General features: G+C 43.3%; 1 protein-coding gene across 1 annotated transcript in view; it reads left to right on the forward strand.

Annotated features, from left to right (window-relative positions):
* The first annotated feature begins 1,478 nt into the window (after positions 1 to 1,478).
* LOC124789058 (mite allergen Eur m 3-like) overlaps positions 1,479 to 16,076 on the forward strand; it is a 122,384-nt gene continuing 107,786 nt past the window's right edge. Inside the window, exon 1 of the mRNA XM_047256349.1 lies at positions 1,479 to 1,559. Within this exon, the coding sequence (XP_047112305.1) occupies positions 1,479 to 1,559 (81 nt within the window). The remainder of the gene's footprint in view (positions 1,560 to 16,076) is intronic.

Here is a 16,076-nt window from a genome sequence, read left to right on the forward strand (position 1 = left end):
GCGTCAGACTAGTCAGAAAACTGATGACTTAAAAAAGAGAAAGAAAAATCTACCATTTACAGGACGTTCTCAACACCCACTCCATCCAGCTGAGGCGGGTCTAATCGTGGCGCACCAAGGATGTTATATTCCCTGAAAAGCCTGTCCACTGCTGTGAAAGTATGATGGTTTTTGTACACCTGCCTAATATCGTGTAGGGCCCCCGCGAGCACGCAGTATTGCCGCAATAGAACGTGGTGTGGACTCGACTAACGTCTGAAGTAGTGCTGGAGGGAACTGATAGCATGAATCCTGTAGGTCTGTCCATAAATCCGTAAGAGTACGAGAGGGTGGATATCTCTTCTGAACGGCACGTCGCAACGTATCCCAGATATGCTCAATAATGTTCATGTCTAGGGAGTCTGGTGGCCAGCAGAAGTGTTTCAACTCAGTTGAGTGTTCCTGGAGCCACTCTGTAGCAATTTTGGATGTGTGGGATGTTGCATTGTCCTGCTGGATTTGCCCAAGTACGTCGGAATGCACAATAGACATAAATGGTTGCAGGTGATCAGACAGAATGCTTACGTACGTGTCACCTGTCAGAGTCGTATCTAGACGTATCAGGAGTCCCATATCACTCCAACTGAACATGCCCCACACCATTACACCTTGAACAGTCCCCTGCTGAGATGCAGGGTCCATAGATTCATAAGTTTATCTGCATACTCCTACACGTCATCCGCTCAATACAATTTGGAACGATACTTATCAGGCCACGCAACATGTTTCCAGTCATCAACAGTCCACTGTCGGTGTTGACGGGCCCAGGCGAGGCTTAAGGCTTTGTGTGGTGCAGCCATCAAGGGTACACGAGTGGACCTCCGGCTCCGAAAGCCCATACCGATGATGTTTCGTTGAATCGTTCGATCGCTGACACTTTTTGAAGGCCTGGCATTGAAATCTGCAAAATTTCTGGAAGGGTTGCAGTTCTATCATGTGGAACGATTCTCTTCAGTCGTCGTTGGTCCAGTTCTTGCAGGAACTTTTTCCGGCTGCAGCGGAGGTTTGATGTTTTACCGAATTCCTGACATTCACGGTACATTCATAAAATCCCCACATCACTGCTAGCTCGGAGATGACAAAATTAATTGTAAATCCAATGAGTAGTTTTTGTTTGATCGTGGTGGATATTTTTTATTCAGTCAGATAGACGATCCTTGCACAAGGTCCTAATACTTTGTGATGCGCCGACGACTCTTGTATGTGGTGATCTGTAAGAAATTCAACCACAGTCCTCCCTTCTAGACAAGGGAAAGTCACAGTATGTCTAATTTGACGATACGAGTAGCGACTGGTGCTGACGTATTGACGAATGCCATCGTTGTCGCTGTGCCAGAGGGAAAGTCGCCAGATGAGTGAGAGCGTAACGGCCGTCGGCTGTGCCGGCAGGTGTCGCCTGCCGCCCACGCGTCTGAGGAGGGCGACGGTGCGGCGGCGATATGGTGGGCGACGCGTCGGTGCCGGTGCACGGGCTCGTGGTGGGCGGCCAGGACGCCGCAGAGAACGAGTTCCCCAGCCAGGTGGGTACAGGGCGGCGGCGGCGCTCCTACGGCACCACCTGGTGGTCTCCTCTGTAACTACACTGCTGGCCATCTAAACTGCATCACCATGAACGATCAAGCTGGCACCAAGTGTACTGCGTGCTTGGATATGCAGATTATTAGCATTTCAGTGTTACCACGGGGGCTGATCAGCAAAGACTGAGACCGATGTTTTCCTGTAACTACCGTGATAGTTCCCCATCTGCACCACGAATATTCCAAAGTAACGGGTTTCTATGTATAATGTCCATAGGCGGCAGCACTCTCGTATCGGTAGATTCGTAGTAATGCTCTATTTTCTAGAAGCTCTTTGCGTTTCGAACACCAAACTATGGAAGTGACGTGAGAGCAGCGGTACGGCGCAATAAAATTCTGTGTTCATTTAAACCAAAGGGCTACTGAAACTTACGGAAAGCTGCAACAAGTGGACACTGATGCACTACCTCGTGCACTGTTTAGGCGGTTCAAGGACGTCAAAGAAGGGCTACGTGTCTGCTGTCACTGAAGTCAACATCAAACAGACGCTGTGATTGACCGTGATGATCAGAGGATAATATTACGTAACTTCAGTGAAGTATTGAGAATTTTATATGGCAGTGTATTTACGATTATACATGATCATCTCCATATGATCCGTATTTGTGCCCGTTGAGTAACGTGCCTGTAGCGAATGGAGGCAAGCCTCGAGGTGCTGCATATCTTTGCTGATGGAGGGGATACGTTTTTGGTATAAGTTATTACATATGATGAGTCATGGCTGCAGCATTATGATCCTCAAGAAAAACGAACCAGAAAACTGTGGAAATTGTCATGTTCTTCTACACCAAAAAGTCGAAAATTGTTTCATCTGCAGGGAAAGTGATGGTGATCACAGTTTTTGACTGTCATAGAATGATTTACCAGCATGCAGTTCCCCCTCACACTACCGTTAGTTACAACAGGACACTACACGTCAGTATTGGCTAAACTGTGGAAGCACATCGCAATGAAACGACCAGAACTTTCCCAGACTGGGTGGCGACTTTATCATGACAATGCGCGGCCTTACGTAGTAAATCAAGTCTTTCTGTTTTTGACTTATTTCAAGATTGCATTGTAATTAAATATAAAAATTTGTGAAAAAAATCAGTCTCAGCTTTGTTGTAGATAGGAGTAATGTCGTCTGTTTCTGTCTACAGGGAAACATTACACAACCAGTTTCTCTTTCAGAAATCGCATGTGAATGTTGGTGTTGTACGTAAGAATCTGCAGTATGGCAGCCCACATGCTCTTCAGCATAGACTAATGTTTTCGCAGTCTCTTCGTACACAAATTCTTTCATGGCAAAAACACATCTCATCAATCTCCCATTCACCCTCAGGGTTGGTCACAGTGAATCCGATTTGCTTGCATCTGGAGTACATTCTAAGTGCAAGTGAGAGAAAGTTTTACTAAATGCTTAGCGTGTGTCTGAGGCGGGCGTGGATACCAGTCCCGGGGCGGACACGGAATCCATAAGACGCGCTTTGGACGCGAGCCGATTCGGCTGCTGTGTTGCACCCAAAAGCTACTGCTGTGATTGGCCAGAACATGCGCCAAGAAAGTGGGCCCTCTAACGAATGTAGAGCGACGAACAGGCAGTTGAAGACTGGATGTGGTACAGGCTGGATGCGTTGGAGATGCTTTTGGCCGATGGGGACACGCTGTGGAGCTGTACCACGAGACACAATGCAGCTGCTTGCTAGCGTATCGTTAGTTCTGTCGCAATCAGAGCTTGTTAGTACTCACAGTTTTTTGTATCGAACTCTTTCCGAATTACTGAAGTTTTTGCCACGTTTGTAGTTAGTTTGTTTCAATGGCTGTAATTAGCGTCAATTTTTTCTCGCCCTGCTGCTGTCCATTGCAAACTGGTTAACGAAGTTTTAACTTCATGAGCATCACGGATTTCTGCGAATGAGTAATAACAAATTTATCTGTTATACTTAGCCCTCATCAGCGATTATCTCTGTTGCAGCATGTTGGATTACGCACAAACTGATAAGAGCATTTCGCTTGTTCCCATAGTGGCACCACTATGCTGATCACTTGTCAAATCTGCACTTCGTAAGAAACACGTGCTTGTAAGATCATTGGTTGTTAGGCAGTTATACTTCATCCATGTACAAGTAACTGTAATAAATCCCAAGGTTTAAATTAAATCTTTTAGTTCAAGCCTCACAGGTCACTTTCATGTATATCAGGCAATAGATTAAGAATTATATGAGGTTCTACTCAACTTGATTTCGTTCTCTTTAGGCCGTACTGTGCTGCGTGGGTCCGTTGCGCCAGTATAAAGAAATTGTTTAACATGATTTCAGGGTGAAATTCCTCCAACTTTAACTAACCACAGTGTGGCCATTGAACTGATGGGGGTGCGACACCAGCATCAGCGATATTATTAAAAAGCTATAGGGATTAGTAGTTAATACATTCAAGTTCCATTTTTGCCTATTCTTAAGCAGAATCACAGATTAAGATCATTACTTTACCGTCAGATCACTCCATACTACGACACATAAAATCATAGTTGGCAACTCATAATTTGAAGAAACGAGCTATATGAAGTGGGCGTTTATGAATTGCTTCAGTTTCGATATAAAGTGTTAGCTGCGAGGAGAGTGGTGGCGTTACCTTCGAGGAAATACACAGCCCTCTGTGACGTGCCTTCAGTAGAACTTAGCATGTTTCATGACTGGCTGTTGAAAATATAGCATTATTCGTTACAGGATACTGCAGACATGCACTCAATGTATGTTGCAGCAGAATATAATGCCCGCAAAGAGAAACGAACGTACAGAGGAAATAAGTTTAGATAGTTAGTTATTTATGCTTTCCATAGATCATTTAAACGATTCCTTTATCGAAATGATACGGAATGAGTCAATTTACAGGATATCTACACATAATTGTCCCAGCGTAGGTTCTAGTCCTCCCTCGGGCATGGGTGTGTGTGTTTGTCCTTATGATAATTTAGGTTAAGTAGTGTGTAAGCTTAGGGACTGATGACCTTAGCATTTAAGTCCCATAAGATTTCACACACATTTGAAGATACACATAATTAGTATTATTTGTTAGTTCTACTCATATATCTACACTTAAAAGCTAGTTTTTTTAGAAGCTTCTAGTTATTAAATAAAGATTCGTCCATGGAATAGAAGGACATGTGTAAGAGAAAAGATTTTAGGGTATATTTAAAATATGTTTTGCCACCCTCCAGCCATTTTATATTACTGAGCAAATGATCAAGTATTTTGTTGCTGCATATTGAACTCTTTTCTTGGCCACTGACAGCCTTAATAAGGTGTAATAAAAGTCATTGTTCCACTACTGTTGTAGGTATTACATCCCCAGTCATCTCAAATTGCAATGGCTTATTTACGCCGAATTTCACCAGCGAAAATATGTATTGTGATGGTACAGTTAAAATGCCTTATTCTTTGAAAACCACTGTGGGTGGACACCACATATATTTCTTACTGCTCCCTTTTGTGGAATCAATACTGTTTTTCTAAGTGATAAGTTACCGCAGAAAATTATTACATAAGACATAGAAAATGATTCAGCTGCCCGTGCCTATGGGATTTATGCAACCTGCTACGTCTTCAAAAACCACGCGTGAGATTTTCGTATTATCTCTCTCACTACATGCAAACTATTAGTCCTACAGAAAAAAGGAACAACACTTTTTTGTACGGTATTTAATGTAGTTTAATTTTGTACTTGGAAACGCTTCCTTTGGAGGCCACAGTTTTCTTGTTATTCAAGAGAAACACATTTGAAGGTCACTTATGTAAGTTTTTCTTGAATAACTCGAAAACCATGGCCTCTGCCGAAAACATATCCCAGAACAAAATTTAACTCCATTACATTTCCTACAAAAATGTTCTCTTTATTTTTTATGTAGGACTATAAGTTGCAATAGTGAGTGAGAGAATATGGTTCAAATGATTCAAATGACTCTGAGCACTATGGGACTCAACATCTGAGGTCATCAGACCCCTAGAACTTAGAACTACTTAAACCTAACTAACGTAAGGACATCACACACATCCATACCCGAGGCAGGATTCGAACCTGTGACCGTAGCAGTCGCGCGGTTCCGGACTGAAGCGCCTAGAACCGCTCGGCCGCAGCGGCCGGTGAGAGAACAAGGTATTTGAAGCCATTGGATGTTGCATAAAGCCCGTAGGCAGGGGTAGCTGAATCACCTTATATATATTTGTGTATTAAAAATCTTTGCATCAAGCGTCTAGGGGTATAGATCATATCATGGAGAACAACTTTTGTTATACACAAAACGTTCACTGAGGCTTCCTGGCAACGCTAGGCATACTTTTGTATTGGGTACGCTCCTGAGAGACGGCAGGACGCAGGCACTCTGCCATGAGCGAATGCAGTGTGTGTTGCCTATGTTCCAGTCATACATATGCTCCTTGCGAAACAGGGTAGACCGTGCCAATTACAGTTGCTGATTCGCTTCTGAAATATATTTCTCCGCTTAGAGACAATCATTCTTAAGGCTTTTTGTTGAACATCTTTCTATCAAATTATCGGAGTAAGTAGAATTCAAATGCAACACATCAGGTTAGTAGACCCTGCTAGTTTCGTGAAATCTCGTCGTTCAAGGATAGGGGAATACTAAAGGAAGCCTAACGACGCTGAGAAACGTTGTTCCGTCCGACGTGATCTGCCAGTGCTAACGTTTGATACAGGGGCTTTCAAACGTTATATACCGATGTACAAAACTAAAGCAACAAACGGAAATTTTTCAACGTTGCGTTTATTTTGCACAAAACAGTACAAGCAGTTGATAGTAAAGTATAAACAATGCAAAGAATACAGAACGCAAGCAAATGCAACGTGCAAAACGGTAGATACAAATGTTGTTTTCTCCATCTTAAAGGATTTGCACTCGTATTTCGACAGATGGTTAATGTGCTTATATGGGGTTTGAGCACCTCTATCAACAGTACTGGCCTGCTGTGAATGATGCCATCAATCTCATGTTCAGGCAGTAGCGCCCATTCTTCCTGCAGAGCTGTTCTGAAGTGTTGGTTCTTTGAGGTCTGTCAATACGAAGTATGGGCCCACAGCACCTCGCAACAACCGCATAGGAGGTCCCAAGATCTCGTCATGATACCTGGTAGCAGTTAAACCTTGCTGATACCCCTAAACAACTTCATGAAGAGGTGTTCGAGTGGTCAACATAATCCCTGCCCTCTCTGTTAGTGATCCTTCTCTATATCAGTCTCTTTCACAACGTTTGGATCCCGAAATCGTGTTCTACGTTACTCCAGATGTGAATCCGTCGAGAATCTTTCCCTTGACCATATCGGGGCTCATCTGTGAAAATAACACCGGCCCACTATTCGACTGTCCAGGTGGCATGTTGATGACTCCACTCTAGACGTTCCCTTCTCTGAAGACGCGTCGTACGTATACATTTAGCATGTCTCCGAAAATAAAGGCCCTTCTGCCGAAACCTTCGGCACACCGTTTGCCTCGATGAAACACATCCAGTGGATACTGCGACGTCGGATGCCAATTGCCGTGCAGTATTAAAGCGCAGTAGGTTGCAGTAAGTGCTGGGAGATGAAGAAGCCTGCACAGGATAGAGTAGCATGGAGAGCTGCATCAAACCAGTCTCAGGACTGAAGACCACAACAACAACAACAACATTAAGGCGCTACCATCGTGCCCTTACAGACATATAAGGGTTCTCTCTTTCCGATCCCACACGTGGTCGGCCTTGCCCTGGTTTTTGAAATATACGAAGAGAAGCATTATCCTACCGAAAAACGGCACCATGCAGGATGTCCGTGACATACTGTCATACCGGTGGAGTTCCCTCAATCGCTACCAGCTGTGATTTGAATTCATACCCGATGGCTCCCCATACCGTGACACCGGGAGTGACACTGCTGGGCCTCTTCAGAACACTCGAAGCATGGGTGCTCTTCCCAGATCGCCGCAATACTCTCTGACAATGATCAGAACACGATACGATGCGATTCATTAGCAGTCATTGCTTTCTGGCCAAGTCACCACTTCAGACGCTGCTATTTGAGTTGGGGTATTAACGGCAGCCTACCCTTGAGACAGTAATTCTCTAATTTGTCTTCTTTTAGCCTCCAACCAATGGTGCAGGATGACACAGAACGTTTTGTTGTCGGGTGACAGGCACATACATGAAGGGGTTAAGAAGTGCTTGGTGCACAGTACGTCAATCGCGCCGTATGGTGGTCAGAGGGTCGACCGGAACCTTGCCGACTAGTATGTCCACCCTAACGTTCCCATGCAACCCAGCATTGGGCCATCGTCGTATTCGAACGCCCCACAGACTTGAATAATGTACGATTTGACCAGCCAACCAAATTATATTCAAAAATGGTTCAAATGGCTCTGAGCGCTATGCGACTTAACTTCTAAGGTCATCAGTCGCCTAGAACTTAGAACTGGAAGGGAAATATAGTAGAGGCAGACCAAGATTAGAAAGAACAAAGCAGATTCATGAACATTTTGGGTATAGCAGTTTTGTAGAGAAGGAAAGATCGGCTCAAGTGAGGGAAAGACAAAATATAGTATCTAACCAGACGAAATTCTGACTTCTCTATGGACTATCTGCCTGACAAAAAAAAGTAAAGCATCCAGAAGACACGGTCAGATGTCAATGTAACTTCGTACACATACAGACCACCAGCGGCATGTAAACAATGACACTTACAGTTCTCTTTGTCAGGTAACTCCGAAAGTCTGATAGTAGCTGAAAAGTTTGTGGGACAAATGTTGCATTGGACAACATGGACCACAACATGGACCACAACATGGCGTTGGTTTTTTGTTGCTGGGTGCGGTCACGTCAGAGATATGAAGGTCTACTTTTTTTAAAATGGGATGCTATAGTCTGGTACTTATTTTCTAATAGCGGCTGTCGAGAGGAATCCAATGATGTGTAACAGTAAGGTCTTTGAAGGTCAACGAAGGTTAAACAAATGGCATGAACGTCCATTTACAGAAGGTGTTCGAAGTGATGACCATTGGTATCAATGCAGTGCTGCAATCTTCTTATCATGGATTGAGTGGTCGTCCTTATCACATTAGCACTTATCGAAGCAGATGCTCTGACAATTCTCTTTCGCATATCTTCAGGTGTAGTTGGAACGTCTTCATAAACAATGTCTTTTACGAGTCCCCAGAAGAAAAAATCCAGAGATGTCAAGCCTTGCGAACGATCCGGCCACGACACATCTCCTCCGCGTCCAATCCAACGATTTGGGAGTTGTCTCTGCAACTCATTTCTAGCCATCAGCGAAAAATGTGCCTGGCAGCCATCGTGTTGACACCACATTCTGTTCCTTGTTCCTAAAGGTATTTCTTCCAATAACAGATCTAATGTTTCTTGCAGGAATGTGGTGTGCTTCCTACCATTAAGATTTCCTAGGGGCCTATAATTCTGTCCTCCAGAATCCCACACCACGCATTCACCGACCACGGTGTTTGGTGTGAAACTTGCCGCAGCCAACATGGATTTTCAATTGCCCAATAATGCGTGTTATGGAAATTAACATTTCCATGGTTTGTGAATGTAGCCTCGTTAGTAAATAAAATCAAATTAATATATGTGTCATCCCTCTGAATCTGAAGTTGAGCCCATTGGCAGAATTCAATGCGACGCATACAATCAGTACTAGAAAATTCTTGGTGGAGATTGGTATGGTAAGGATGATATTTATGGCGATGCAGAAAACGAATAACATACTCTGACTCATGCCAGATTCCCTTGCGATTTGACGCGAACTAACACAAGGATCTCGAACCACAGAGCAAAGAGTACCAATTTCCGTTTCCTCTTTAGTAACTTTCCTTTGCCGGATATGTTCTGATGCGTTATAAAGACCCAGTTGTTTTCAATTTATTATACACATGTTTAAATGTACGATGTGTAGGGTGACTACGTTGAGGATATCCTTCAGCGTATAAGTTTCTAGCTCTCACTGAATTTCGTTGGCATTCTCCGTAAATTAGAAGCATATCGACTTGTTCTTCTCAGGAATACGTCATTCACATTTGCTTGATTCCACGATACTAGTCTTACCGTTCCTATTAGTGTTGTATTGCGAAACCGTCGAATGGTGTTTACATGTCAATGACACCTTAGGTGGATGCGCCGTATTCGGCGAATATCTACTATTTGCACAATATGTGCGAGAGAATTGCTAGAGCATGTGCTTCGATAAGGGGTACCACTCAATCCATGATAAGAAGATTGCAGCACTGCATTGGTACCAACGGTCATCACTTCGAACACCTTCTGTAAATGGACGTTCATGCCACCTTTTTGACCTTCGTTGACATTCAAAGACCTTACTGTTACACATAAATGGATTCGTCTCGATAGCCGCTATCAGAAAATAAGTACCAAACTACAGCATCCCATTTTATAAAAAAGTAGACCTTCATATCTCTCACGTGGCCGCACCTAGCAACAAAAAACCAACGCCGTATTATGGTCCATGTTGTCCCATTCAACATTTGTCCGACAAACGTTTCAGCTACTATCAGACTTTCGGAGTTACCTGACAAAGAGAACTGTAAGTGTCATTGTTTACATGCCGCTGGTGGTCTGTATGTGTACGAAGTTACACTGACATCTGACCGTGTCTTCTGGATGCTTTACTTTTTTTTGTCAGGCAGATAGTCCATAGAGAAGTCAGAATTTCGTCTGGTTAGATACTATACTTTGTCTTTCCCTCACTTGAGCCGATCTTTCCTTCTCTACAAAACTGCTATACCCAAAATGTTCATGAATCTGCTTTGTTCTTTCTAATCTTGGTCTGCCTCTACTATATTTCCCTTCCAGTACGCTTAAAGTAGTAGGTGAATTTTGCTATTAGGGCAGCAAAATAACTCATGATGGTCAAAGTGCACACGATATAAAATGTAGACTAACAATGACAAGAAAAGCGTTTCTGAAGAAAAGAAATTTGTTAACACTGAATATAGATTTAAATGTTCGGAAGTCTTTTCTAAAAGTATTTTTATGGAGTGTAGCAATGTATGAAAGTGAAACATGTACGAGAAAAGTTTAGACAAGAAGAAAATAAAAATTTTTGAAATGTGGTGCTACAGAAGACTGTTGAAGATTAGATAGGTAGATTACATAACTAATGTGGAAGTACTGAATAAAACTATGGAGAAAAGAAATTTGTGGGATAAACTGACTAGAAAAAGGGACACATTCTGAGACACCTAGGATTCACCAATTTAGTAGTGGAGGGAAGAGTGGGTAATAAAAATCGTAGAGGGAACGAAGAGATGAATACAGTAAGCAGATTCAAAAGGATGTGAGTTGCTGTAGTTGTTCGGAGACGAAGAGGCAAAGGATAGAGTAGCACGGGGAGCTGCATCAAACCAGCCTTCGGACTGAAGACCACAACAACAATATTCTTTTCAGCGCCAAGCTTTTCCAGATGCCGCCGGAGATATCCCACTATCTCATCCCTTTTTCTGGCACGAATTTTTCATTAACTTCTGTCTTTACCCATTATTTTTACTATGACTTGTAACATATCATTTATTTACCGCACCCGCCGGCTAGTTCTGCTGCTCTTATGAACCCCTGCTCCCGTTTCCCAGTGTCGTGGGACTGCGACTATTCTCAAGCCTAAAGGAAGGGGCTGCGTTTCGTTAATCCAGCTAAAAGGGTGGTGGCCTTGCCCGACTTGACCGATTTAAAGGCGAGTGTTTCCTAGTGCCCTTCCGGAAACAAACTCGTGAAAGTGTCGGCAGGCAAAAGCCCTTCACAACAGAAAATGACCTGTTGCTGTGACTACTTGCTGCTCTGGAGCCCGACTGGCGGAAACACCTGACTGTGAAAGAAATGTCGTAGAGCCGTCAGCAGCTCGCGAAGTCGAGGAGTCGGGCGGCGGCCGTAATAGGGTGCAGGAGGCGAGTTGGTCCGTCTGGGGCGGAGATGGTGTGGAGGTGCGCATTTCGGAGGGTGTGGTCGGTGAGCTTGTTCTCTAAGAGTAGAAAGCTCAGAAAGTCCAGAATGAAATTTTCATTCTGCGGTGAAGTGTGCGCTCTTATGAAACTTCCTGGCAGTTTAAAGCTGTGTGCCGTACCGAGACTCGAACTCGGAACATTTGCTTGCCTTTCGTGGGCAAGTGCTCTACCAACTGAGCTATCCACGCAGGACTCACGAAGCGCACTCATAGTTTTACTTCCGCCAGTACCTCATCTCCCACATTCCAAACTTCACAGAAGCTAGCTCCCTCCTCATTTACAAAGGAGCAATGTGGCGTCGATAGTTACGATGCTACAACGTAGGTGCACGGTCTCGTAAGTTGGCACTACGAGAGAAGACTAACCACGCAGACCACAGCACCCTCTGGCCGACGCTGTGGAACTCAGCGAGCGCCGTCTTGATTTATCCCCATTTCATCAAGAGCAGACGGCCTGGAAACATCGCTTCGACTACCGATTGGGCTAGCTTGCTATTGAGACTTTGTATTAGTTACTTTCAGTTAAAGTTTGGACAGCAACGAGTATTTGTTAGCTTTGAGATTATACAGAACAGTCTTCCTAACTTCACAGGATTAGACATTGACTACGGCTTCACACCTACGTGCTCATCCTAGCCAAAGTTATGTATGCATTTGATATTTACTTGTGTTTTTTACTCTATTAAAAGTGTTAAAGCTACATGCAGTACCGAAGTGCTTCACTCTCCTACTCCTACTCGTTTCATTCACTCTCGGCCTATATTACAGAAGCAGTTCACAGGATCAGACCCACGCGCCGACTGTCCAGGCGGGGTACAAAAAGTAACTCATACCATAAGAGTTCTTTTTTACTGAAGGAAACCTTCCTACGCCCATGATGTGTACTCTTATTTCATAGACAGGAGAATTTTTTCTTTCGCTTCTTCCAACAAAGTGTTGATGATAATTTTGAAGTTAAGCACTTCGTAATTCCAGTTTCACATATTTTTCGTCGCGTTTGTCTTTATTTTGTTACCCCTAAGCCATATTCATTGCTAGATATGCGATCGATTCTTTTCACCAGATCATAGATATTGCTTCCATCTGCTCAGAAGGGATAGGGCGTCTGCGATTCTCGATTTCGTTACTGCTTTCCCCTGAATTTTGGTTCTTCATACTGTAGGTTTCCTATCTTATCAAATAACTGAACAAGAAGAAACGTTCCTGCAGTGACGTATTTACTACGTCGAAGACACGAATACGCAGATTGTAGTTTCCGAGAGACAGGATGTGGAGAGCTACGTTAAATGAAGCTCAGAGGTAAATCCTAGGTCATCAGCAGAAGGCTTGCTCACCACGTCCCTTCTAGAACTGTCTCGAATTTCTTCTCTGTAGGCCATGCCTATTGATATGGATCTAAAGACACCGAATTTCTCAGTGGCTTACATGAGAATACTGTTACGATGGCACAGTAAAGACTTAAGATTTTATTTTTTAATACAAACCAAAATAACGTAGATGCATTTTGGCAATCAGCCCTATCTGAGAGCCAGTCTGAAATCATTAACTACAGTAACCATCGCGGAGTCTGAGTATAACCATGCGACGATCATAATATTCACAAAACAATACACGGTATTTGTTTCTACGTTTCTTCAGTTCAGTACGTAAGCATAAATTAGCACGATCCAGATAGACGTGTTGTCAACCGTGACGGGTAGAAACTTTTAATTCACATGTGACTAAACGAAATAACTGCTCGTAATGTACGGATATCGCCTGCATGAAGGCTAGTCTTAAACTCACTGCTGGCCTATCATAATACTTTCCAACGTGACTGCACAGAGCGCTCTCGTGATTGGTCAGTTGAGTCCAACAGCCACTCGTAACTTAAATCTTTAGTTAAACCCTGCAAGTCAGGTTTGAATAACTGTCGTACCCGAGTGGAATGGAGGCGTTGTATGCAGACGAAGTTAAATCCCTTTCCGAAAAAGCGGACTATCCTTTTCCACACGGTGTCCCGGCAAAGATCACCGTACATCTTTCCCTCTTCTTTCACTCCCACTTCTCTCTTACAGATGTTGTAGTTGTGTAACACTACGCTGCACCTCGCATACTCAGGCCAGGTGACAAAGGATCATACGCGAAAGAAAGACGCCGTATAAGCGCGCAGCCAGACCAAACATAATCTAAACACTAAACGAAAACAATGATGGCAGAGAAAATGAAGCAGCGTATACTGATACAAAAACAGAAGCTGAAGCAGCACAGATTAAGACAAGGTAAGACATAACACCAAAGTAGTTACGAAAGTACACATATACGCAGAATAATATTAACGATAAGAATACACACAACGCAGCTATAAGTAAACTTACAAATGAAGAAAATGGTGGCCAGAAATGTATAGCTCGACGACTCCATTCCAGGATCTGCCTTCCTGACAATCTCGATAAAATACTGATAATAATAACTACTATTATAACACCATCAACGCAAAATTCGATTGTATCTTTATATAGTATTACAACGTTTCTAAGTTAGTACTAACAACAGTCGTGTAAGTGGAGAAAATGCTGTAGAGCCACACTTTTAGGACCTCTTAGAAGCGGAATAGTAACTGAATGTGAGCAACTGACAGTGGGGTGTGGACTCTGTGTACATTCCAAGACTACAAAGCTACTTAACTCATACCTCTTCCTACTTTCTACGTCTTCTTTTCTCTTACCGTCTTTTAGTTAGCTTTCTTCAATTTTCCGCATCATTTAGATTAAGTAGTAACAGGTTGAACAAAGCACCAGTAGAACTGTGATTTCTCACATCAATGTTGTTCATTCAAAGGACGTGTATTCGTACAAAGAGTGCTGACTGCCACAACTGTATATATTGCAGCTATGAGGGCTTGCTGAAAAGTAGTTCCTCTGCATTTTTATGAGAAAAATCTTAAAGGTCTTTAAATGAAATAAATGTTATTAACATTCTACGTTGTTTATTTGTCATATCTAAATATTTTCAGTCTTCTGCCGCTAGAGGGCTCCAAATTGTAGCGTGTAACGTGGCGGCGTGTAACGCAACTATGTCGTTGCTTGAAAAACAGCGTGCTGTAATTGAGTTTCGAATTTGAAGAGTTCGTCCACCCTCTCGTCCAGCATGAGAACACCAGATCACACACGAGCACTGCGACATCTGCAACAATCCTACACCTTAACGTTCGCTGCCACCGATCATCCTCTATACAGATCCGACTCAGCCTCATCCGAGTCCCATCTGATTCCATAACTTACAAGAACACCTTAGAACACTTCACTGTAATAGCGACGGACTGGTGCAAGCTGAGGTGAGGCTGTTGGTCCGTCAACAAAGCCAAACGTTCTACAGTGACGGTATCAACAAACTGGCCTCTCGTTGAGAGAAATTTATCCGTCGCCAGGGTGATTATGTTGAGAAATAAATATGTAGATATGAAGAATAAAGATGTAGAATGTTAACATTTGCTTTATTTTAAAAAATTTCAGCACGCCCTCGTATGATTATTAGGTGTGTGATTAATTTAGTGTAATGTACTTGGCACTATACATTTTTCGCAGGAAATGAATAAATAATATTGTAGAATTGTTAACAGTTTATTCTACCGTTCACGTAAGCACATGGTGAATGCAATAGTGATGGAGCTAGCTGTGAAGTCCGGAAAGTTTGTTGGAAATTAAATGAGTAGGCAATGCTGTGGTCTGGGCTTGTTGTGTGCTGTTGTGATCGACCTGCTTGAAACGTGGCACTGTGCTGTGCACGAATGACCACGCTTCAGATAAGCAATGCTTTTAAGAACTTCATGTGATACCTAAGGCTTCAGAAAGAAACCCGGTTCTTGTATGGGCAATGAAACTAAAGTTGTAGTCTTTTTAATTAAGCGAGCGCCGATTAGAATGCAGCGGGATGCCAGACAGATGGAGGGCCAGAGCGGGCGTAGCGTGCCGAGGGGCTACGATAAGAGTCGAGTCGGGCGCGGTAGGCCAGCACGGTGACTTGCAAAAACGTGAAGGCGGAAGGACACAGAAAAGCCAGGGCTAGCTTAGAAATACGACGCAGCATCCACAGGCGTATTCTCCTTGGGGATGAAGGAGGAGGACTGGTCCGAACAGAAGTTGCCAAAGGGTAAAAAAGTAGTTCGTTTGAAAAAAACTTAAATTAGAGCAGAGAGCCAGAGTAAAATTTGCAGAAGAGTGTAAATTAAAAGTGTATTTGCGCAGAAAGCCACAGGGAAAGTATAAGGTAAAATGTGTCCGATTTAAGGGCAGAGACGGTGGCTGAAGTCTCAAGCGTTTTAGTGGGGAAGAAGGAGCGCACAGCTCGCCTTTGTTAAGGACTAGCGGTTAGACTGGAGAGCAGTACGGATGGCCAGCATTTCCGCTCCAGCAAGATTACCGATTAAGCTTTGCTTTTTTGGTAAATATGAATAATACCGTGACAAAGTAACATTCGCGTAGGTGGTGAAGTT

This window comes from Schistocerca piceifrons, chromosome 3, assembly GCF_021461385.2.
Source record: "Schistocerca piceifrons isolate TAMUIC-IGC-003096 chromosome 3, iqSchPice1.1, whole genome shotgun sequence".
NCBI lineage: Eukaryota > Metazoa > Arthropoda > Insecta > Orthoptera > Acrididae > Schistocerca > Schistocerca piceifrons.